The 25,352-nt window shown below is 40.4% G+C and overlaps 1 protein-coding gene and 1 long non-coding RNA gene across 5 annotated transcripts in view; one reads left to right on the top strand and one right to left on the bottom strand.

Annotated features, from left to right (window-relative positions):
• Window positions 1-202: 202 nt before the first annotated feature.
• LOC121877407 lies at window positions 203-12,083 on the bottom strand. Its single transcript, XR_006091001.1, has 2 exons — window positions 12,024-12,083; window positions 203-2,878 (listed from the first exon to the last, which is right to left on the bottom strand). It is a non-coding gene; the product is annotated as an uncharacterized LOC121877407 (long non-coding RNA).
• Window positions 12,084-12,208: 125 nt separating this feature from the next.
• LOC121877406 (sodium/potassium-transporting ATPase subunit beta-like) overlaps window positions 12,209-25,352 on the top strand; it is a 43,559-nt gene continuing 30,415 nt past the window's right edge. Inside the window, exons 1-2 of one of the 4 annotated variants that reach the window (XM_042383156.1) lie at window positions 12,209-12,337; window positions 19,486-19,575. In XM_042383156.1, coding sequence (XP_042239090.1) covers window positions 19,551-19,575 — 25 coding nt within the window. In that variant the 5' untranslated portion in view covers window positions 12,209-12,337; window positions 19,486-19,550. Of the gene's footprint in view, window positions 12,463-19,485; window positions 19,576-25,352 lie in introns of all 4 variants that reach the window. The other 3 variants (XM_042383155.1, XM_042383154.1, XM_042383157.1) reach the window with 3 other exon arrangements.

Here is a 25,352-nt window from a genome sequence, read left to right as displayed (position 1 = left end):
TATATATACAGTATATATATATATATATACAGTATATATATATATATATATATATATATATATATATATATATATATATATATATATATATATATATATATATATATATATATATATATATATATATATATATATATATATATATATATAAATCAGATAAAAATTGTTTTGTATAAATAAGGCTTTGTAAAACACCTCAAAGAAGGATTTGTGATAATTTTAATGTAGTAGATGCATTCAAAGATTTAACTACAGTATATCTTTCTTTCTAGTAAGACTACCGGTAATTAGCTACTCCCAGCTTAGTATAATTTACAGAAAGTCCCATAAACTTCAGAAAGTTATGGGAATATTTATTTCCTGATGATATGAATTTACAAAGGTAAAGATAAATAAGATACTGTAGTACAGAAAGGAGCTTTCCAAAAACTACCTAATTTCACAACTTTAAATATTTTACCTGTAAATCAATTTGAGTAATAATGCAGTAGGTAGCTACTGTACAGTATATGTATGCAAAACAAAAAATTCTAGAATAAAAAAAAACAAGATTGAGAGAAAGAAATGGTGTACTGTCCTCTTTTTGCATCCTGGAGTTGCCATCATGTGAAGGGATTACAAAAATATTTACATTATTGTGAGAGCGAGAATTATCATGATGCTCACAGAGTTTAACCCAGATACTTTGTGTGATGTCACCATTACAAGTGCACTGATTTTTCTGAACAAACATTTAGCTTATATTGTTTTGCACTTACTCATTAATTCAGTTATTTTGTAACCACTTTTTGTATCTTTGTTATCACATTATAAATGTGTTACAAAACAATCCCTGTGTAAATCACTGAACAGTAACATGATGCTGTATGCCAAAGTCAACTGTAAACATTAATTTATACTTGTCTCTCTTCTTTTGAAGTCCTTATTTTTTTATTTAGATACTTTATATAGACTGAAATAGGCAAATAAACCACAGTATTTAGACACTTTTTTTAATTGCTTTCATTTATTAACCATTTATTTTCCCCAAATATCTTAAACTTAACTGAGACAAATGGTGGACATATGAGTCCAAGTTGTGATCATAATCTAAAAAGGGGGTTTAGTTTCATATTCTTTGTTTACTCCATAACCTAGGCTTGTTTAAAACTTACGTAGTCCTGAATTCTTAAAGAATGAAAACCAGAATATTCGGACACTGATGTCACCAAGTTTCTGCTTGTGTTAGCCATTAATCTTTCCAGTATTTCATTAAGTATCTTAAAGGGAAATTATTAATTTTCATTCATTTCCCTGAGGCAACTCTCAGAAAAAAATATCAGTTTTGGTAATAAAAATTTGGGACCACTCAACCTAGGTGTACTGCTGAAGCAAATGATACTGTATTGAAGATATTTTCCTCAATGACCTCTCTAACCCCTTCACTACAGGACACCTTTTAATATTTTATTTGGATAAAGTCAGACAATTTTTTTCAACAGAGTGACCCTCCCTGTATGAGAGTTTAAGGTGAATATCTTTAAAATACATTCTGGAGCTTAGCCCATTGGTCCTCAGTTTAAATTTTAATTGAAAGTTATCTGAATGAAAATTAGAGTCCAAATTGAGGAACTAAAATGTATTAAGGATAGTCCTCGATTATTATTCTTGACATACCGTACTCTGCTCTACATGCTTTCTAAAAGGGGTGGTATTATTACGTTTACCTGATAAATTACCCCTCAATTCTACTTTGAGCTGATTTGGCCACATAGGATACTTGAATGACCCATAGGAAATAAATGAAGGATTGCAGCATGATTTTTTTCTTATTCACAAGGGAAACAGTTAGGACAATCTCAGGGTTTCAACAGTGTTCCTAAAATTTAAGTAACCCACAAAGCAATGACTCGAACTTAATTTTACCGGATGAGAAGTTACTTTGCAGCCCAATGTATTTTTCATCTTGATAATTTATCTTGTTAACATGACAGAACCCTCTCTGGCAGTGACTGGTTCTGTCAAAGGAAATTTTAGTGGTGTGTGGGTCTAGTTTGTATGTACTGGTTATTTTTGTAATGTTGGATATGTGGCAGTTCTAAGAGATTAATTGGTACAGTAAAAGGATAGCGTCATTGGTGGCTGGTATACTGCCCAATTCTGGGGTCACTAATTCTAAGGGGACAACTTAACTCTACTCTTAATTTTAAGGTCACTGCTACCAGGCCCCCCTGGACAGTATGTAGCTCGTTAGGTAGCGGGCAGAGTAAGTTAGGCATTGGGTTGGGTTTTTCATTGGGAAGAACGGTGAAACATCAATCATGACTTAACTAATTTATTCCTTATAAAAACATAGTGCATTCAAGCACAATACAAAAAGATCTGGCCTTTATTAGAAGAACCACTGTTATGTTCATTACACTTCACATCAATATACGTTCTTCATCAAACAACTACTATTATCATCTTCATTCTTCATAACAACCAATGACCTACTTATCTCGGTCATTCTTTCTTACTATAACACCCAACACATCAGACTACACCACCTGTTATAGCACCACATCTCGTATACACTCCACAACTACAAGTATGGAACTCCTTGGTATTCTTAGGTACACATACCAGGTACTTTGTTCACACACTACTCTTGCTGAGTAGATAGGATTCTTCCCAAGTAATCATACCAGTACTGGTTCCAAACCTGGTATTCTAAGGTCGCTCCACATAGTGCCCGCGAAACTTCTCAAACTTACAATTATTTTCTCCTATCCTGGGTGGTGATATAGAGGGTATCCACAGATTCACAGTGGAGGTGCATCATGGCCATAAGTAGACACACCACACAAGGTGAGTTCCTCACAGTGGTGGTAATGGCTGACGCTGGACGAGTGGATACCTGTTTTGGTGAGAGAGCGGGTATCACTAAGTAAGGCCTGATGGGCTTTTATCACCACACACTAGTACAACTATTACTTCACTATAACATCAGGCAAGGTTTTAAGATGTAAAAAACTGCTAGGTAAGTCTTTTTAGGGCTGAATGGAGCACGATGGAGTTCACTGACCTGTTTTGGTGAGAGAGCGGGTATCACTAAGGAAGATGCCTCGCTTCTCTCACTGAACTAGGCCTACAGTTTGCAATCTTTAATTTTAACTTTGATTTTACAGTATTCTGGTTCTCACATATACACTTTCCTATCTATTGTGACCTTATGCCTTATAATTATACATGTATATTTTAATCCTAAATTTCATACTAAAGTAAGGATCTGGTTTGCCAGTTCCTGGGGAAATTAATTGGGCTATATCATTAACTCAAAACTAGCCCGGGGCAGAATGGATGCCAACCCGAACAAAGCCTAGCGTCATATTTTCATGGCGTGGGTATATCCACTTCACTTCAATCTGTATTTAGGGATCCTCCCCTCACACGTTGCAATTGTTGAACACAGTCATAAGATTCTCTGATCATTGCATTGTTCGTAGTTATTCGTCACATGAGATAACGAGGTGTACTAAGCTCACACCGAGGCATACAAGATATTTTCTTTGAAGTATAGTTTCTGGATCACTTCCAACACTTCACATAGGTCTCATACATTTATCCTTTTTCCAGATCACTGCTCTCTTATATTTTCATCTGATACCTGCGGTAGCTATGTTCACTACCCGGTAATCGTTCACAGATGTAAATAGTATGACCTTCAAACACGATCTACACTTATCCCTTATAGTACACTAGTCCGTATCAGATGGACCTTCCCAATCATCCTATAGATACACTTAATATTATATGACCGTACCTTGGCACAATTCGTATAAAACAACATACAGTAGGTGAGTTATCCTTTACCAACGTTTCCCGTTTTCTGTGACTACAGCACGGTGGACTTGAATGCTATATAGCGTAATATGAATAAAAGAGATATTAAGGATGACAATGATGTGCACAGTACACTGGTGTAATGAGAATGTTACAAATTGACAGAGGAGGTTGGTAATGATATCTGTTTCGGTGGCATTGAAAGCAACAATGTGATTTGTACCCCACTCTGATATATATATATATAGTATATATATATATATATATATATATATATATATATATATATATATATATATATATATATATATATATATATATATATATATATATATATATATATATATATATATATATATATATATATATATACACACACACACATGTATGGCAAGTCCTCGTTTAATGTTGCCTCCGATAATGTTGTTTCATTATAACATCGCTAATCTTTAGATACCCATGATTCGGACAATGTCCCGCCGATTCGGTATAATGTCGTCACGGACTACTTTGTACAGCGCATCACCTTCTCTTGTCTTGGCGTGCTACGCTCTCTCGCGGAGCGTCCCCAATCTTTGTTAGGCTTCCACAGCATTCGTGGGTGTTTAAGAGTTTTTGTTCTAAATACTGTAGCCTACTCTAACCATTAGAAATGGCTTCACAACAGCCTGCAAGCGAGGAGGAGCAAGCAGCAGCCGAGGAGGAACCCCAGTCAGAGAGGGAGGAGGAGCCAACCTCCAGGCTTCAGTGACGCTCCACCCTCCTCTCCACTACCCACCACACACTCGCTCCACCTCCGCCCATCAGTGAGTACAATACAAAATGATTTAGTTTATTTATCTTTTTTGATGTATAATATACAGGGGTATACTATTTTCTATAAAAATTCCATTGAATTTATGTATATGTAATGTATTTTATGGGGCAAAGGAAGGCTGGGGAACGTAACTCCCGTATTTTATCTATTTCTTATGGGGAAAATTGAGTCCGTTAACTCTCTTTTGTGCAGTATCCAGAGATTGTGTTTTTTGAAGAGCTACAGGCCCCATAGTGTGTGACAGTGTATCAGGTGTTGGTAAACAAGATCATATGAGATTTCTTTCATTGTTGTAAGAGTGAGTGACTGTCAAGTGTGATACATGATACCGCACTGTTTTTGACTTTACTGTGAATGGCTTGTACATGTATGTGGTTTCTCCAGCTAAGTTTCTCATCAACAATAACCCCAAGGAATTTAGTATTTTGTTTGTGTTTGAGGACTTTATTACCAAGGTACAGGGGGTCCAAATCTGGGGGTAAGTTCTTACTTCTGTGAAAGATGGTATAGTGGGTTTTTTCGAGGTTTAAGCTCAGTTCATTGCGTATTACCCAGGTCCTGACTTTAGTCAATTCAGTGTTCATAGTTCTCATCAAGGAATGGAGGTCTGAGTTGCTGGCATAGAGATTACTATCGTCTGCAAATATGTTGTATTTTATGAGTGTGCTGGTGTGGACTGCAGGTACTCCTCAACTTACGACCTACTCGACTTATGACCACCTGGACATACGACCGCCGCAGTCGTATAAAATATTTTTATAATTACGTATTTTCGAGTCCCGACGTTAGTGATCGCGCTGTGTACTGACAAAATTTTTGTTTGTAATTCCCTTTAAAATGGCTGGCAAGTGTGAAAGTGAGAATTCTCGTGGTGCTGAGAAGGAAAAGAGACACCCATTTTAGATTTTCTATGTATAATTTTCGCATTTTCGACTTACGACCTGGTCGTAAGGAGTCAGATTGATGATTGATGATTATTGGAGCAGAAACTGCTTCCTGTTAGACAGATATCAGGTGAAATAATTGTGGGACAGACCCCTAACACCGTAATGTTCAAGCTTTGAAAGGAGGATGGTGTGGTCGACAGTATGAAAGGCATTAGAGTGGTCCAAGAATATACCCACTGTGAACTGACTGTCATCAAAGGAGTTTAAGATGTCATTAGTAAAGGATAGCAGAGCACTCAGTCGACCTTCTAGCTCTAAATCTAAGCTGAAAGTCTGTGAGGATGTTATTGACATTGCACAAGGAATTTAGTTTACTACATGCAAGCTTCTCCAGTATCTTACTTAAGGCTGGGAGGACTGATATGGGGTGGGTAATTTTTGAAAAGACCTTTGTCCCCAGATTTTTTGTATGCTGGGTGAACTTTAGCAATTTTCAGTTTCTCCAGAAAGACACCACAAGTGAAGGAGTTACAAATGTGTTGGAGAACAGGTAGTAATAAGTGGGTTACTTTCTTAATGATGCTCATTGGTATATTGTCTTTGCCTGCTGCTGCATCTTTGGACATTTTTATTATGGTCAATAATTCATCTGCTGTGATAGGGGATAAGAACAGCTCATTTTGCTGTCTGTTTTGCAGGTAGGCTCTAAATTCCTCTTGATGATTAGGAATGCTCTCTGCAAGATTTTTGCCAACATTAATAAAATAATAATTGAAGACGTTGGTAATGAGGGAGTGTTCCATAACAACTGAATCGTTTCTCATAAAAGCTGAGTGGGGAGCCGAAGGCCGAGTGTTCCTGTTCTGAATAGAATTTATGATATTCCAGGTTTTCTTCCTGTTGCCTGATGCCGGCTGGAGCTTATTTGTATAATAGCTGCATCTGGCATTTCTAACTGCTTGAGTTACTCTATTTCTAATACTGTACTTCGGTAAGCATCACCAAAAGTTATGGGTCCTTTTTTGCAAATTTCCTTTGGAGTTTGTGTTTTTCTTTTGTCATTGCCTTGATTTCACTTGTGATATAACGTCTGGAAAAGCATAGGAGATGCAAGAGAAGTTGCAGCAGTTCACATTACTGTTGTCGGAGGCATAGACAAGATCTCACTTAGCATTCATTAAGTTTTCAAAAAGGAGCATGTTGTTGACGCAGTAGTCTCTGTATTTTATTGGGACTTTACTAGACCTTTCAGATCTTGTAGCTGTTATACATGGCAAAAACTGGGAAGTGATCTGACATATTGTTGTAAACAATACCACTTGCTAGATTGTTAGGAGTGTTGTTAGTCCATGTATGATCTATCCCTCAGGGGTACCTAGTGACAGCACTAGGATCCTGCTTCCTCTATCAAGGAATAAACAATTGAAATTGAAAATATGATCTATCACAGTGGCAGAGGTGTCAGTTACTCTTGTGGGTTTGGGTATAGTGTTGAAGAGCTTAGAATGAGAGGTACTGTAGCAAGAACTTCTTGCCAAGAAGGTCTAATACTGGGGTGTCGGTTTCTGATTTTAATAGATCAAGGTTGAAATCTCTTGTAATATAACAAAGTTTCCTCTCTGAACTTATGATAGAGATAAGCTCCGAAAATTTATCAAGAAAGTTCCTTACATTAGTGTGGGGTCTTCCTTAGATTACTCCTAGGATATTTTGCGTGCCGTTACGTAATTCAGTGAAAACACTCCCCATGAACTCCTGAACCTTTCAATCATCTCTTACAGAAGTGCTATACTTGATATCAACATATAGTGTAAACTCTTGGAACAATCTACCAGAAAGTGTTGTGACGGCACCGAGTGTGAGCTCTTTCAAGACAAGGCTTGACCAACACTGGAGCGGGTTCAGATACATTCAGGAGCTGGTGCATGCCCAGTACCTGCCAACAGTGCGTGACAGAGACGTGACCGATCGCCCGGCGGCTAACGAGCCGATCTTTCGGTGAAGAGGATAAAAGAAAAATATAGTGCAACACCACCACTGTGTTGTGATGTGTTGATACAGGAATGAGGTAGAAGAAGACAAGAACTAAACTCGGGAGAGTCAGGAAAGTAATAGGTACAATTGGGGTTGGTGTAAACCAGTGAGTTTTGTAGAAAGGCATCAGGGTTAATATGAGGGAGTATTGTGTCGACACCATGGGTGAAGGGAGAGTCACACATACAATATAGTACATATAAGGGAACGACACTAGCATCATCAGTATACTGTATATAGGTCAGATTCATGTGGGTATGTCACTGCCATGCAGGACAGAGGTTGGACAACTACAGCTGGGAAACACCCCTGACAAGTGGCGTCACAATCAGCTTTTCGCAGTCACGTGACTTTTTAGCAAATTTAACCCTTATTTTTGACACTTTGATCCAATTTATTAAAAAATATTACCATAGCGAATTTAAGCGTTTTCTTTACCCGTTGACCTGCCATCTTACGAAAAAATCCGACAGTCAAGTCGTCCATGCATGAAGTTTGTGGAAATATTCTCCGTTGCCAGATGAATGACGATGGGATACCATATCGTATGCTGTGTAGCTGTAGGCTATATGCAAGTATACCAAAATGCTGTAGATACTAAGAAATTCGTAATTTTATTAAAGAAAAAGTGGACACTTTTTAGATGGGTAAGTTTTTACCCTTTAAGTACTTTTTAGAGTATACATTTTGATTTTTCCTACTGGCAACACTGGTCTGGGGGGGAGGTGTCAGTGACAAGATTGCCAAGAGTTTTTTGGTCTCGGTGCTAATTTTTTTTTAATTTTGCGCCATAGCGCAAATTTAGCGCCTTTTACCACATCTAGCGCCCAATTTAGCATTTTTTCATTGGAAGGGGATTTTCAGTGCTATTTATTAAAACTACCCTGAGAGATTGGAGCGCCTGATATAGTGTAGTGGAATTCTCCCCTACAAACGCTGTTTGTCGCTGCCTAGCCGACCCCACCAATTCCCCAGTGTATGCCTCGTGGTCTAGGTCAACCAGCGCCGCCATACACCACGGAGCGGGGGTCAACTGCTAAGCCACGCCTACCCCCGCTATTTAAGACCTGACCTCTTGGTGATCTGTCTCTCTTTCTACCTACACCAACCAGCCAGCAACACCTCAGCCTGCCTGGCGGTCCTCGCTCCTCCGCCTGCCTGGCGGTCCTCTCTCCCGCTGGCGAGCATGGCGACCCACAAGCTGTCCTTCTCTGAGCGTCCTCACCAACCAGCTCTCTCTACATCACGCTTGTAACCATGCTGCCTTCCCAGCACCAAGCTGCATTGTACATCCAATACAACATGTATATAGAGAGCACATTGTGAGTTTCCTTTCTCCATCCCATCCTGAGTGTGAACCAAACATCCCATACCCCACAAATGGTGACTCCCGGAGATTCGCACTCACACAGGATGGAGGAGAAACTGATCACGCTCCCAGTCTTCAAGCAACATGGAAGACTGGCTTATCCACCCAGAAGCAGCTCTCATCGGCTCTACAGCTACTGTCTCTACACCGCAGGTTAGACATCCTAGAGCAGCTCTGCTACTCTAAGCAGACACCAGCTCCTCTTCCTGCCCTAAGCACCACGTCCTACCGACCCCAGCACACCCGTCCTGCCTCAGACGCCGACCCCGGCCCAGCAGTAACCCCTGCCGCCCTTGATGCGGCCTCTGTTCCTGAGTGCGGACACACACACCCCTCTTTTCTCCCCCAGGTACTCCCTGCTAATGTCCTGCACCCTGCTGCTGTCGTGGACCCAGCTGCTGTCACGAGCCCTCATCCGCTTCTGCTGACGCAGCCCCTGCTCCTGACCCAGGCCCACACACCCCAGCAGGCGCATCTGACGACTCTGTACCTGCCGTGAGGGAAGCACAAAATTCATCGCCTCCACACACCCTTATTCTCCCTCTCTACTCCCACAGATATTGTGTATCTAGACAGTTGTCCCCAGCGACCGGCTCATCCACGCCATCGCCGTTGTCTCACATGAGGCACGCACCGCCCGTTCTGCCTCACATGTGCTATGCAACCCTGCAGACAACAAGTCTCCTACACAGCCTGGAGGGAAGGGGGAGTATTGTAGTGGAATTCTCCCCTACAAACGCTGTTTGTCGCTGCCTAGCCGACCCCACCAATTCCCCAGTGTATGCCTCGTGGTCTAGGTCAACCAGCGCCGCCATACACCACGGAGCGGGGGTCAACTGCTAAGCCACGCCTACCCCCGCTATTTAAGACCTGACCTCGTGGTGATCTGTCTCTCTTTCTACCTACACCAACCAGCCAGCAACACCTCAGCCTGCCTGGCGGTCCTCGCTCCTCCGCCTGCCTGGCAGTCCTCTCTCCCGCTGGCGAGCATGGCGACCCACAAGCTGTCCTTCTCTGAGCGTCCTCACCAACCAGCTCTCTCTACATCACGCTTGTAACCATGCTGCCTTCCCAGCACCAAGCTGCATTGTACATCCAATACAACATGTATATAGAGAGCACATTGTGAGTTTCCTTTCTCCATCCCATCCTGAGTGTGAACCAAACATCCCATACCCCACAATAGCGTCTCAAGAAGAGGCACTACTCAGTCGAGTGTCCCTACTTGGAGCTGGCGGACGCTCGCCCCACGAGGGGTCACAGCTCAATATTGAAGAAGCCACAGGTCCAGAAAACTTTGAGGGCAAACTTTTTCGGAGTGAGAGTTGTGAATTCTTGGAATAATCTGCCAGAAATTGTTGTGACGGCACCGAGTGTGAGCTCTTTCAAGACCAGACTTGACCGATACTGGAGCAGGTTCAAGCACATTCAGGAGTCGATACATGCTTACTACTTGCCAACAGTGCGTAACAGAGACGTGACAGATCGCCCAAGCGGCTAACGAGCCGATCAGTGATGAAGAGGATAAAAGTAAAAAAAGTAAAGTAACACAAGTTTGATACAGTGGAAAAATTGCATCACACATAGTGGACTGAGAATGCTAACACAATGCATTTTTGGGCTGAAGTAGCTAATTGTAGACTTCAGGTGAAAATCCCTACAAAGAGTTATCAGAAGTTGCTCTATCTGCTTTCACCTTGCCACATTCAAATGCCGATGTAGAGCTAGAGCGTTCCTTCAGCCACATGAACCCAATTAAGTCCAAGCTTTGCAATACAATGAAATTCTCAACACTGAATGCAATAATATCTGAAGTATGGTTTAAAAAAATGAAAAGTGTTGTGCTACCTATGAATTACCCACTGATGTTGTCAAGAAGATTGGCACCATGGAAGCAAACTGCAGCTCTTCAGCAACACGGGTCAACTTGCTCAAGACCAAGCTGCCTGCAGTACCACTGATATGGAAGAAGATTGGGATAATTTTGATCTGGAGTAATCGTCTTGAATTTCTGGGTTTTCTTAATTCTGTCGACCGCCGCATGGTTCATGTGTAGGGATCCCCTCGTATTCCTAGAAGCACTGGATTTGGTCTTGGGTATATATTTATCGATCAAATGGGTCACTTTACTAGTTATGATATTCAGCGTAGTGTCAGCGTTCTTGTACCTTAATAAGTCAGGCCAGTTGAGACCCCTCATCTCTTCCCTCATCCCATTGTAATTTCCCTTGTAATATTTGCACCTTGGCCTGGCCTTATCCTGAACTAGGTAACAGTTAAATCTGAATGACAACACTATATGGTGACTGGTGCCAACTGGGGCAAGGTGTTCCAGTTTGGCCACCATACCCTCCTCGTTTGTTATGAGGAGGTCAAGTGGTTTGGGTGTTTGCTCCCCTCTGTAATGTGTCGGGTCTCTAACATGTTGGAACAGAAAATTATCTCTCAGAGTTTCTACAAAAAGGGTAGCAGGGTCATTCAAGTCATTCGGGGTGGACTCGTTAAGTCATTCGGGGTGGACTCGTTTATCCAGTCGATGTCGCCATAGTTAAAGTCCCCCATGATAAGGTGGCGGCTAGGGTTGAGCATCGCCGCGTTGTTTATTAAGGTTCTTAAGTTCCTTTGATTTAGTGGGCAACAGTTTGGGGATCTGTAGATACACCCGACGATAAGTAAGTCCCCTCCCTTTAATTTAATTTTACACCACTTGGACTCTTCAAAAACATCCTCTCCCTGTACCCTCGCCTGGCTGGCTCTAAGGTCTTGCCTAGCGTAGATAACCACACCCCGCTTGCAAGTTTCTTGAGAAAGGTTCGTAAATGAGTCATATCCAGCAATACTGAACTCACATTCCTCTGGGTCGATTCTCCTGTTCTTGTACAACAGTTCTACAACACATACAATATCTGGTTGGTGTACTCTTAGTAGTGTTTCAAACTCCTCTCTCTTATCAAGGAACTTGTCAGTATTAGTGTACATGACATTCAAGCCAGAATTTGTTCTCGGTAACGTCTCTGCTCTTAGTAATAAACCCGCTTCCCCCCATTCTCCGAAGCTGCAGCATTTGCTAAGTACACTGTATTTTGCAGGGTGTGGTTAGAAATGTGCTCACCTCCTCCTGTCCGGTAGGCGGAGCTGGTGCCGCCTCCACTACCCTCCCCCTGAGTATAACCCATGTACACCTGTCCCCGTTCTTCCTTGACTCCTCCCTCTTCTGCTTCAAGTCCTGCAGGAGCTTTTTGTGCTGTTCCCTCTGTATTACCGTGCGATCTGGGTGAATGAATACATCCCGAAACCTTGAGAATTCTGTAAATTATAAATCTAGCGCTTTCTAGCACGTTTTACGTGTCAGTTTAGCGCCATACGGAAATCTGATTTGGCAACACTGGTACTCTGTGAGGCGTCAGGGACAGGGACTCATTGTCAGTGAGTGTATATAGTCTAGAATCCTAACCTAGGAGTCCTAAGTTCCTAACTCCATTGGCTCAGTTGTTGTGACATCTGGCTGTGGTTTTAGCTTGAAGTTTCAATCGGCAACATGCCTACAAATGGTACGTATAAGCATACATACTGACGCAATTTTAGCATTTAATTTATCATTTATCAGCTTTCTAGCTATTGCGAAGTTCCATCCACTATCAGATACTGCTCCTTTTGTTGTGTTCATCCTGCTTGATACAACGCATTTGATTTAGGAGAATTCGGTGATGCAGTATTTCTATTTTTACTTCAGACTGCTAAATTGACAATAAAAAAGAGCACGATACCATTTAGAACACGTATACAACAACGGTTCGTTTTTTGTAATCGTATGTTTTCCTAGTGTGATGTACCCAAATGTAGCCGCAATTAAGTATAGGTACTGTATAAACTATAAGGGCGTGTGACTAGGTTGCAGAAACTACGCAAACTTTGCTTATTTGGAAAGTATCCCCAAATTTGCCTGACTTTTATATGTATATATAGAGAGAGAGTACAGTTTAGGTAAAGTTGTGGTAGATGTAATCAAGAGCGAAGAATAGTAAAGGGAGAAGACGGATATGACTGGGTGTGTCTAGTATGACTCACATGCGTCACTTTGTTCTCATGACAACATTGATCAACGAAGTACTTAATGGGCTGGTTAGGACAACAAACTTTCATAATTCTGGCGGCGAGATTCACCCAAATATATTGTTTGTGGGCAATCATGTTTTCAGACCTATATAGTTAGTTACTTTTCCTAATTTGACAGTCAGAGAACCCATGGATAGCTTCATTTGTCATGTGATTATTTCTACGTCGACCAGATAATAATAATTTTCTAATAATGCTCAGTTGGTAAATCGTTAATTTTTTACAAGTGGACAACCATGGATTTTTTGGGTAAAGGCTTACTGTTAAATTTGCATTATCACACCGTTCTCTGTTAGAAAGTATAAAATATATTTTTCTAGTGTATTTGTGTGTTTAGACCGAATATGACCTTTATTTTTGGCGGAAATTAGCCGGGTTTTTTTTATACTTTTTTTCGTTGGACATTTAACGAAAAAAAAATCATGGCAAAATACACCCAAAAGCACTAGAAAAACAAAAACCTAACCTAACCTAACTGACTCTTACCATATGATGGAATCACCTATTTCTTACCTTATTGGCCTGGTTCTTGTTCGTTGTTGGATTCTGAGATTCTTACACAATGCCACATATGTTGTTCTTTGCAATATTTACATTGTCTAGCTCTTAGTACACTTTACTGAGGTTGGAAGAACACCATGCGATCAAAAAACTGCTATAGTTTCTTCGTTTTTTTCCCCAAAACTCGCAATCAGCTCCATATAATTTAAGTAGTGACACCGATCGCAGACTTCCATGGTCGGAACTGAACTTGAATTTCGAAATATGAGAGACCCAAAATAAAACTCGAATTTGATTGGGCCAAATATACCGCGAATTAAACCCAAAATCATTTTAATTGGTTGCAAAAACAAAAACGCTTTTGAGTGGCCGCGTGATGTATACGGGAACGCATGCGCGTGATGATTTATGAAGGAGACGCAGGAGACACGCAGTGTTGGAGGTGAGGCAGGCAATAATGGAGGAATATTAATGGAAGAAAATAGAGAAAATTTTGGATATGCTATCTCCGTTATTATACATTTCTGCCGGTAATGTAATAGATGAAAATTATCTTAGAATTAGACGTCTTATTCGAATATGAGAATAGATTAGTGGTAGGAATGAACGGTGTGTAGACCCAATAATACCGGTCTACGACAGAGTTACCTCTAGATTTTTATTTTTATTTTATTTTTTTTATTATTATTTTTTTTTTTTTACACGGGGATTTGCCCACCCGGGCACAGGTCACTGACCCACATCGGGGCCTGGGGGGCGAAAATGTGATACTAATAATTCATAGTATATAAAATGTATAATAAATACAAAATTGAAAATGAAAAAATAAACTAATAATTATAATAATAATAAAAATAACAACATTGTAATAATAATAAAGAAATACATAAATGAAAAAAAAAAGATAAAAAATGAGAAACAATATATGTATGTTGTGCTGTCAATAGTAGGGGGTAACAATTGAGACTGCAATTGTGTGTAAATGAGGCAGAAAGTCAGATCAGCAACCTGGAACTTAGTCAAAATTTTCTGGATGCCATATGGCAGCAGGGTCTACCATTAGACAACGCATTGTTTGTTATTCTTTATTTTTGCTATACTTATTGTTTTGGTGATTTTAAGTATATTAAAAGAAATGACAACTTAATATGTATTATACTTTTAAGTACTGTATTTTTTTAGGATTTTTTCATTTACTCTATCGTACGATCTTAAATTCCTTGGTAGTAGGCAGGGCATCAAAGATGAGGGAAATTACGGGGTAAAAACACGGCCAACTCTAATGTTATGGTGTTAAAATTATGTCTAGGTGCATTTCAAACGCCATTTTCTTCACAATTGCCCTACCGCAGCCATTGCTCCTTCCTCTAAAAACTGCATAAATTGTGTTCCATTACTTCTGATCCTTTAAAATAAAATAATTACGCATCTTTATTAAGTTTAGAATTATGTATATACCGGTTTATTCTTCTTTTGTTTACTTATTAAATACATTCTGTTTTCTATATCATCTCTAGTATTTTTTACAGCCTCGTGACAATCGTTAGTTAGGGATTCCTTGGTTCTTTCGCTTACTTTTGTTCGTTTAAATATTTTGTACACACTATTAGCATAATATTAAACACATAAATGAACACGATAATGCATAGAACCTAATAGAACCTGACCCAATAGGTTGGGTTTATTAGGTCAGGTTCTACTAGGTTCTAGTAGGTTTTATGCATTGTCATTTCTATTTCTGTGTTTAATGTCATACTAATAGTATGTCGAAAAAATTTAAACCAAATCGCACATTTCCTGCTGGTGGTAGTGCTTTTGTAAACCTTTACCATTTTTTGTTTTTCAATGTTTTTTGTTGTGATTTGAACGAATTTGACCATGATTGTTGTTGCAAATCAGCCATTTTTGAGTAATGCCCCCCTTCCCTCCTATATGGGGGACCTGAAGGAAATCGGGGTTTTTGGGTGGGGTAAGCACACACGGCTAATTGGAGGCAAAAATCATGGTCAAATTCCTTCTAATTACGACAAAAGACACCGGCAAAACACATCACTCAACAACCAAAAAGCACCAAAACTAATCTAATCTAACCTAACTCAAAATGTATGTTTTCAATGAATGCGCCCTTGTGATCAGAAACAGTGTAATGATACTGTTTCCTTGTCTTGGTTTTGGTAATTTTTTTCCAGTTGCCACAATACCGAGAATACCTGTCAGGACGAAAAGTACAAGGCTCTTGACACTCGGGACAGTCCACAGATTTTGCCAAAACACTGTGTTCTCTCAAAAAAATCACGGACAAGGGCGTTATTACACGTCACTGATCAAGTGAGCAGCTAGCACAGAGGTTTGCCATATTCGAACTGAACGGTGGGAGTACCCCTCGAGCGCTGTTTGGCTAAATCAATTCCCCTCTGTTTATTGGTTTCAGAATATGATGCAAGGAGGACAAGCGTGACATTAACATAACCAAGCATGACATAGAAACTTGAGTGATAGTCCTGACTGACTCGGGAGATTTGATATACAGTATTGGAAAAAGTTAATTTAACAACTGTTCTATTGCCGTTATTAAACAGTTGCGTGCATTTTGTATAGAACATAAAAGTATAAAATGGACAATTAAATTAATTGGTAAGAAAAAATTTATGAGGCTCATTGGTTGTCTCTACTTGTAAAAAAATACCGGTAATTCTTGGAGGTCAATTTATAGTACAGGATATAATTTGATATTGGGTTTCTTGTTTTTGATATGTAATTATGGCAGTGGATACATTACTGGGTAAATATTCGTCCATTGGCTGTCCTCAGTTTTTGGTACGAGAATTGGTTTGTTTGGTGTTTTTTTGGTGTTTTACTCAAATATAACCTTCATTTCTTGTGCAAATAAGCAGTTTTTGCAAAACAATGAGCATTTTCATTTTTACCAAACTGCTAATTTGCACAACAATGGAGATAAAATTTGAGTAGAGCACCAAAAAAATAAATAAATAAATAAATATATACTGTATACAGGTATATATTATTCTCATACCAAAGGAACCAAGTGACTCAAAGTGAGGGGTGTAGCCTCGAGTAAACATGGTGGGATCCTGCGGCCAACCAGCGGACGAATATTAACTTTTTGCTGTGACTGGCTAAGTTCCTATTAATGCTATTTTACCAGGAGTATTCTCTGATTGGCTAATCATCCATTAACGGCGAACAAAACAGCAAAATATCCACTGTGTTCATTCGAGTATTTTATCCGATAAACTTCCACATGTTAGTTGCTCAAAGTGGGCAAAGCTTTGCAGTAGAGGGAAATTGTGGAGTAAAACACTTAAAAAAGAACAGCCAAACTTTTACTTTTATCTTCTTTGCCGCTGATCGGCTGGAAACCTTTGAAAACCTTACTTAACATTTCTTAAGTTGTAAAAATGTGTTTGGTGTTCTTAGCATGAAAACCTACTTTTCTGATGTATTTTGGTGTGTTTCCTGCTAATTTGACCTGTATTTCCACAGGAAATCTTAAATTGCAGGGGAAGTGTTAAATTGTCATTTCCTTGAAACCAATAATTTTCCAAGGTAATGAAGGTCATATTTGAAGAAACTGACCCGCGACCGACTTTTCGTGGAGAACGATTTTAAAAACGCTTCAATTTCACTTTTTTTTTATAGTGGACACTTGTAATTTGTGTAAATGTGTTAAAAAGTGGTTATTTATAAAGGAAACCTAACCCAACCTTAGTGGAATTGTAATCACATGAAATAATGAAGGTATAAAGTGATGTACAGGGGTATAAACATTTTCATACAACTTAAACAAAAGTTTTGTTATAATTGCGAATACGTATAGAAATAATTATTTTATCATGATTACAGCTGCTCCTCTACTTAAGAACGTTCAACTTACAAACTTTAAGAGATACAAACATCACCACTGAGGAGGGTTCCCTGCCAGAACAGATGTTTAATGTGGATGAGACTGGATTATTTTGAAGAAAATTCCAGATTGAGCAAACATTACCTAAGAGGAGAAGAGTGAGCCAGGTTTTAAGGCTGTATTAAAGGGTATAGCTGAACTAAATATCCATAATCTTTTCATGCTTTACAATATCTAATATACTATAGGACTTGGCGTGTGTCTGTCTGTCTGTTCTGGGCAGCCGAAATGGCACAATCGTTTTTCATCAAACTTGGTGGAAATATCGCAAAAAAGTTCGTGGAGTGGAACAAACCTGGTTCCATGTCGATGGTTTCTTTAGGAAGGCATTAATTAACCATTTTATTTACGATGGAAAACGATGCAAGTCTACGGACTTGGCGCACCCTAATTAGCCATGCAAGTCTACGGACTTGGCGCACCCTCATTCGCTGTACGCTAGCCAAGCACGAGCGTTCATACTTTCACTGGGCATGAAGGTGCCCGCGATCACTTGTGTGTGGTATCTGCAGGAGTAAAGTTGGACCGCAAGCAGTGTGTGGTGATTAATGGCACGAAAACATAATCTGTACCTGTCACAAGCGGGGTACCACAGGGCAGTGTATTGGGCCTGCTGTTGTTTGTTTATTTCATAAATGACATGCCTGACATTGTACACTCCTCCACACAAATGTTTGCCGATGACGCCAAGTTATTTTGGAAATCAAGAACCAAGCGGACTGTGAAGAGCTGCAGAATGGACCTCTGTGGGCTCCAAGAATGGTCGAAGAAATGGCTGCTGAGATTCAATGTCATGAAGTTTAAGAGGATGCACCTTGGGCGTACCAACGGTAAGGAGGCGTATCATATGTCCCATTGGGATGAAGAAGCTTCACTATTTGAGACTGAATGTGAGAAGGACTTAGGTGTGTATGTTGACAATGAGCTAAAGTTCTCGGGCCATTGCGAGAAGAAGGTAAATCAGGCAAATAAATTATTGGGTCTTATAAGAAAGTCGTTCAGATATCTGGACGGCCATCTCTCGTAACGATCTTCAAGAGTGAAGTGCTTCCCCATCTGGAGTACTGTCACCTCGTCTAGTCCCCTAGATATGCTAGGGACTGTCAGTTGGTGAGAAATGTTCAAAGGAGGGCCTCCAGACTGGTGCCTGCACTTCGGCACCTCAGCTACCCTGAGAGATTAGAGCGCCTGAACTTGCCTAGCTTATACTACAGACGGGCAAGGGGAGACCTAATTTAGGTGTATAAGCATCTCAAGGGGCACTACTCAGTCGAGTGTCCTTACGTGGGGCTGGAGGACGCTCACCCCACAAGGGGTCACAGCTCAAGATTGAAGAAGCCACCGCAAGTCCAGAAAAGTGTGAGGGCAAACTTTTTCGGAGTGAGAGTTGTGAACTCTTGGAACAATCTACCAGAACGTGCTGTGACGGCACTGAGTGTGAGCTCTTTCAAGACCAAACTTGACCAACACCAGAGCAGGTTCAGGTACATTCAGGAGCCGGTGCATGCCATGTACTTGCTAACAGTGCGTAACAGAGATGTGACCGATCACCCAAGCGGCTAACGAGTCGATCATTTGGTGAAGAGGATAAAAGAAAAGGAAAAGAAACAGAGACGTGACCGATCGCCGAAGCGGCTAACGAGCCCATCAGTGGTAAAGAGGATAAAAGTAAAAGTAATTGGACTTACAAACAAGCCTCAGGAACGTAACTCGTTCGTAAGTAGAGGAACACCTGTACTCATAAACAGTAAAACTGTTGTAGATAATTTATTTACAATACTAATGCATTAAATTCCACCATTTTATTTAAAATAGCAAGCTTTCTAGGACTCATTACATACAATTATCTCTCGTGTGGTGCACTCACGTTAGGTGAGTGACAGGCCAGACCCCGAGTGTCTCACAGGAGAGTGCCTACCCAAACCCAAGAGTGTTAATATTGTTTCAAAGTTAACAACAAATATTTATGTAGAATGTATAACAGCAGGTGTAATTACTGTCCAGATACTGTATTGTTATTTCCCTGTAACAGATAACACAGTAGTACCTGAAACTCCAAAAGGTGAAACTTATGCAGATAACACAGACGACTCAAACATGGAGTTGCTTCAAAAGAAAACGGGTAAGTACTTGTAGTAAGGCATTCAGTAAAATTCTAGGAGCACATATGCATTTAATAATTTTTTTTTACAGAAACCTAAACGTACATTTTTCTAGGCCTAAGGAAAGTATTTGTGTTTACAAAGTATTGGAAATGGTTTATAACTAATAGTTCTCACCAATTCTTGTTACTAACTCCCCTGTAGCACTTAAGAGATCGACAGTGGGGTTTGTTGAGGTAGCTATCCTTCCAACTGTATCTCAATGTCTGAATTCTAATAGAAAGGGGTGATGCTTTGTTATGGATGATGGATATGATAGAGAAATCTTGATTTAAGTGACCATATTTCTGCCTTGCAGAAGCTTACAAGATCTCCAAAGCCACTGTATATTTTGAAGAAAACTCGGCTATTTTAAATTAACTTGTGGATTTTGCAACACTCTGGTGCATCACTACCACAGGAGATATGAATTCCTTAAACACCTACGAAGTTTATAACCTGCTAGTGAATCTGGGCCCTGGTGGTCAAGTCTCTACTGGCTAATGTGCTACTTAACCTGGTCAGAGGTGACTGCTGTGGTGATGGGGGTGATGTGAGGTGACAACATGTGCATTACAGGTACTCCTCGACTTACGACCACCCGGACATATGACCGCCCCAGTCGTACCAAAATTTTTTCAAATTACGTATTTTCGAGTCCCGACGTTATTGATTGCGCCGTGTGCTGACAAAATTTTTTTTTGTAATTCCCCTTAAAATGGCTGGCAAGCTTAAAAGTGAGAGTTTTGTGGTGCTGAGAAGAAAAAGAGACACCCAATTTAGATTTTCTATGTATTATTTTCGCATTTTCGACTTATGACCAATTCAACTTACGACCTGGATTTGGGTCCCTAACCCTGTCGTAAGTCGAGGACTGCCTGTATATATAAGGGGCTTTTGTAGTGATGACTGTGCCACACTTTGGAATAAACATTTTGTCTGCCATTGTGGGTTTCTTTGCATTAGCAATAATATTGTGTCAACCCTTGTGACCAGAAACTGTGATCTCGCTGCCAGGTGTCGGTTAGGGGAGGGGAAAGATGACCTGAATTGACAACTGTTAATGACACACAAGAAAGTTGACCCTCTCTGACCTCACTGTTAGGATTACAACTAACACTAAATGTTGACCTCAGGCTGCCCTTTCTCTCAAAATGATTCTTAAGCATCAAAACAGAGAAATGATTTTTTGCTGGGATTAACCCACCCGGGCACAGGTCACTAACCCACACCAGGGCCTGGGGGTGCGAAAATGTAATAATATTTATAATAATAATTCATAATAAATAAAATTTATAATAAAAAAATAATAAAATACTAATAACAATACCTGTACTAATAATAAAGACGTACAAATTTGAAAAAAATTCAAGAGTGAGAAACAATGTACTGTACTGTATGTTTGTTGTGTTGTCAATAGTAAGAGAAACAATTGAGACCCTGCAATTGTGTGCAAATGAGGCAGAAAGTCAGATCAGCAACCTGGGACTTGGTCACAATATTTGTGATGCCACATGGCAGCAGGGTCTACCATTAGACAACACATTATGCTTCCAATATCTTCCCAGGTGGTAGTACCTTCCTGTTTGGTAGCTGCCTACTGCCTAAAAGTGACTTGTTAAATAAAAAAAAATGTGTAAAAGATTGGAATGTTTTCATTTTTCTTCTGAATTATATGAATTGTAAGGGGGGGGGGGGATTATACTGTATACAGTACAGGGCGTCCTCGCTTAACGTCGGGGTTATGTTCCTGAACACGCGACGTTATGCAAAACGTTAAGTGGATCAATTTTCCCCATAAGAAATAGATAAAATACGGGAGTTAGGTTCCTGAGCCTCCCTTTGCCCTATGAAAAAGTTACTGTACATAAACATTACAGGCACCTTTTAGACCAGGGGTTCTCAACAAGGGGGGAATTTCCCCCGTCAGGTTTTCAGAGGGGGGGAAACTGATACTACAGTAGAAGTCCAAAAATCCGGACTGCTTGGGGATTGGGTAGGTCCGGATTTTCGGATTTTCCGGATTCTCAGGCAGTACTTTTAAAATTAAAATTTAAGGAGGAATAAAGATGAGATGAACAGGTACATTTTGATAGTTTATTCATTAGCAAATAAAGCATGCTTCATTTATCAAAACGAGCAGTTTTAAAGAAACAAAGTCAACACTAGACAAAAATGTAAACAAACTGTCTAATACCATGACGAGTCTTGAAATTCCTAAGCCATCCATCACTAAATGCGCACTCTGATTCGATGTTCATTTGCTACTTAAAAGACTTTGCTTTGGCAATAAGTATCGGCCCAGAAATTGCCATACCTTTTGATCGTTTTAACAAAAACCATTCGTGCAACACTTTATCAAGATTTTCTAATTTGGGCCAATGTAAACTTTTTCTTTCAGCAATTTTAATGTAAGGCTCAGAAGAAGCTATGAATTCTAGAATTTTATTCTTTGCCTTTTTTATATCATAAATTGTAGACTTTCCAATGTCGTATGTTTCCATTAGAACAGCATTGCTCACACCATGTTCTGGTTTCTTAATTATTTCAAGTTTGCCACTCAATTTCAATGTGTTCTTCTTTCTCTTCACACATTAAAGTTTATCTACTTTAGGGGCCATTATTATGGGCCTGTACTCTGTACATGGAAAGAGTAGGACTCAAAATTACATACGTTGTCACAGTTTGATTGCTTGTTTTAAAGTGGCGATCGTGTGGTCGTTTGTTGTCGCTGTGCAGCTGTGGCATTCACGCATGCACACATACACACAAAAGATTTATAGTGCCTCAAATTTTACATTTCAGTTCAAGCTAATTTCAAACTAACAAAATTAGCTACCTGTAATTTACAATTACTTATATTACTAGAATTATGTAAATTAATTTTTTAAAGCAACTCCATTCATTCACGTAACCCACAAAAGACCGCTAAATTTAAAAAGTTTGAGTTTTCAAAAAGTCCGGATTCTCGGGTGGTCCGGATTCCTGGCATCCGGATTTTTGGACTTTTACTGTAATATGGAAAAAATAAAGGATTTTCAGTATTATATGCATATTATTTGGAATGCACTTTTTGAGGCAGACAATCTTGGAAAGGAGGGGGGAATGACATTCTGACATATGGTGAAAGGGGTGCATGGGGCAAACAAGGTTGAGAACCACTGTTTTAGACATTATTGGCGAGAGCCTACTGTACAGTACTAAGTTTGTATTGGTATTCACCGATGGGCGGAGGTGGTATAGCGAGTGTGTGGTGGGTAGTGAAGCAGAGGAGGTGGATGGTGGTAGCAGAGAAGGGCGGAGGAGGACGGCGGTGAGTCACAAACTCTGCGGCTGCCTCCTCCTGCTCTGACTGAGGTTCCTCCGCCGCTGCTTGCTCATCCTCCATTGTTGTTTGCTCCTCCTCCATTGTTATTTGCTCATCCTCGACTGCTGGCTGTTGTGAAGAAGCTCCTTCTGCCGTCTCGCGAAAAAAAAATTCATCCGGTGTTGACTGCTTGGTGCTACTCGTCATCTTATAGATCTCGGAGTAACAACCAAGACTATCCCCAATGCTGCGTTGAACCTTTGAGCTACGCCCTCTGTTTGGGTCGTCATCTAGAGGCATTTGCATTGCTTGCTGGAACATGTTCAACGATTCTCCCAGCCTCTTGGAAGTTAGCATTCGTTGAGGTTCTTCGTCGTAATTGAGTTCAATGGTACTGTGTTCTGTTAATTGTTGCAGATCTTCGTTGGTGAGCTCTTCTGTATGGGATGCCAGGACGTCCTCAATATCCTCTGATTCCAGCTCATCAAAGCCTGCCTCTCTAGCCCAGCTGAGGATATCCCTATTCACAGCTGGGATTAAGTCTGTGAATCCCGTAAAACTTTTAACGCACTCGGGCCGCAGTTTACGCCACACACCATTCAGGCAACTTTCTGAAACCTCTTCCCATGCCTTGCCAATGTTGTCAATTCCATGAAGAATGTTGAAGCCGTGCTAATATTCTTGGATCGTTGGTTTATTTTCTCTGTCTGTAGCTTTGAGCAGCTGGGCCATGGTATGGCATAAATAATACGCCTTGAATGTGGCGATGACGCCTTGGTCCATAGGCTGCATTAGTGCAGTCGTGTTGGGAGGCAGGTAATATAGTACAACTTTTACACTTTCATGCAAGTCGTTGAGATTGGTTGGATGAGCTTGAACATTGTCAAGGATCAGAAGAATTTTGAAGTTAAGGTTCTCCTTGCCACAGTATTCCTTCAGTGCAGCGACGGCATACATGTTTAACCACTGGCTAAATATGGCGCCGGTTATCCATGCCTTTTTGTTTGCCTTGTAAATGACAGGAAGGTGATCCTTAGAGTATCCTTTCAGGGCCCGTGGGTTGGCAGTGCGAGAAATCAGCATAGGCTTCAGCTTGAAGCCACCGGCAGGGTTTGCGCCAAGCAGCAGCGTCAAGCGGTCTTTTGCCGCTTTAAAACCTGGCGCTCTTTTCTCCTCCTTGGAGATATAGGTCCTCTCAGGCATCCTCTTCCAAAAGAGACCAGTCTCATCTACATTGAAGACTTGCTTTGGTGAGTACCCTCCTTGATGGATGATCCGTTTGAATTCTGGCAGTAATGTCTAGGCAGCAACCGTATCTGACCTGGCAGCTTTACCAGTCATCTTTATGTTGTGGAAGTTATAACGGCGCTTAAATCGTTGAAACCATCCTCGGCTGGCCGTGAAAGTCTCTTCCTTCGATCCTCCACCCTCTTCTGCCTAAGTCATCAAACAAGGATCTGGCTTTATGCTGGATAACCAAAAGGCTCACAAGGGCATGGCATTGATTCTGGTCCTCCATCCACATTGCCAGCATCTTTTCCACCTTCTCTATCACAGTGCTTCTAGTACGAGTTGTCTTGGTAGCACTCAGAGAAGAACCTTTTCCAGCACTAACCTTAATCTTGTCAGCGTTGGTCCGGATAGTACGCACCGTTGTGGGGGTCAGACAAAGCACAGCGGCTATGTCCACAGCACGTTCCCCTTCAAATCGGGTTAATACATCCATTTTTGTAGCAAGGGTAATGGTCTTACGTTGCCTCTTCGCTTCACTAGCATCAGTAACACTTGATGGGCGCTTGGAAGCCATTTCGAATGGTTAGAATACATTTTTAGAACAAAAACACTTAAGCACACACGAATTATGTGAAGTCGTAACAGAGACTGGCTTGGGGACGTTTTGGGGTTGCTGTGACTTTCCGCGAGTTTTTTTTGTTTGTATTTTTTCGGGGATTAGCCCACCCAGGCACAGGTCACTGGCCCACATCGGGGCCTAGGGAGCGAAAATGTAATAATAAAAATAATAATAATACGTAATAACAATAATAATACGTAATAACAATAATAATAACAATAATAATAAAGAACCATAAAAAAATACAAAATTAAAAACAAATCAAAAGTGAGAAACAATATACAGTATGTATGTTGTGTTGTCAATAGTAAGAGAAATAATTGAGACCCTGCAATTGTGTGTAAATGAGGCAGAAAGTCAGATCAGCAACCTGGGACTTGGTCACAATTTTCGAGATGCCATGTGGCAGCAGGGTCTACCATAGACAACACATTATACTTCCAATAACTTCCCAGGTGGGAGAACCTCCCTGTTTGGTAGCTGCCTAATACCTACTACCTAGTAAGGGCAGCGAGCCAAGCCGAAAGAGCGTGGCGTGGCCAGGCAGGAGCGGGTGATGCGCCGTAAAAATTAGTCGTGACGACGCAAAGCGAGGTAGT

Source organism: Homarus americanus, unplaced genomic scaffold (genome assembly GCF_018991925.1).
Source record: "Homarus americanus isolate GMGI-L3 unplaced genomic scaffold, GMGI_Hamer_2.0 scaffold367, whole genome shotgun sequence".
In the NCBI taxonomy this organism is placed as follows: domain Eukaryota; kingdom Metazoa; phylum Arthropoda; class Malacostraca; order Decapoda; family Nephropidae; genus Homarus; species Homarus americanus.
This window is presented reverse-complemented; position numbering and strand designations above follow the sequence as displayed.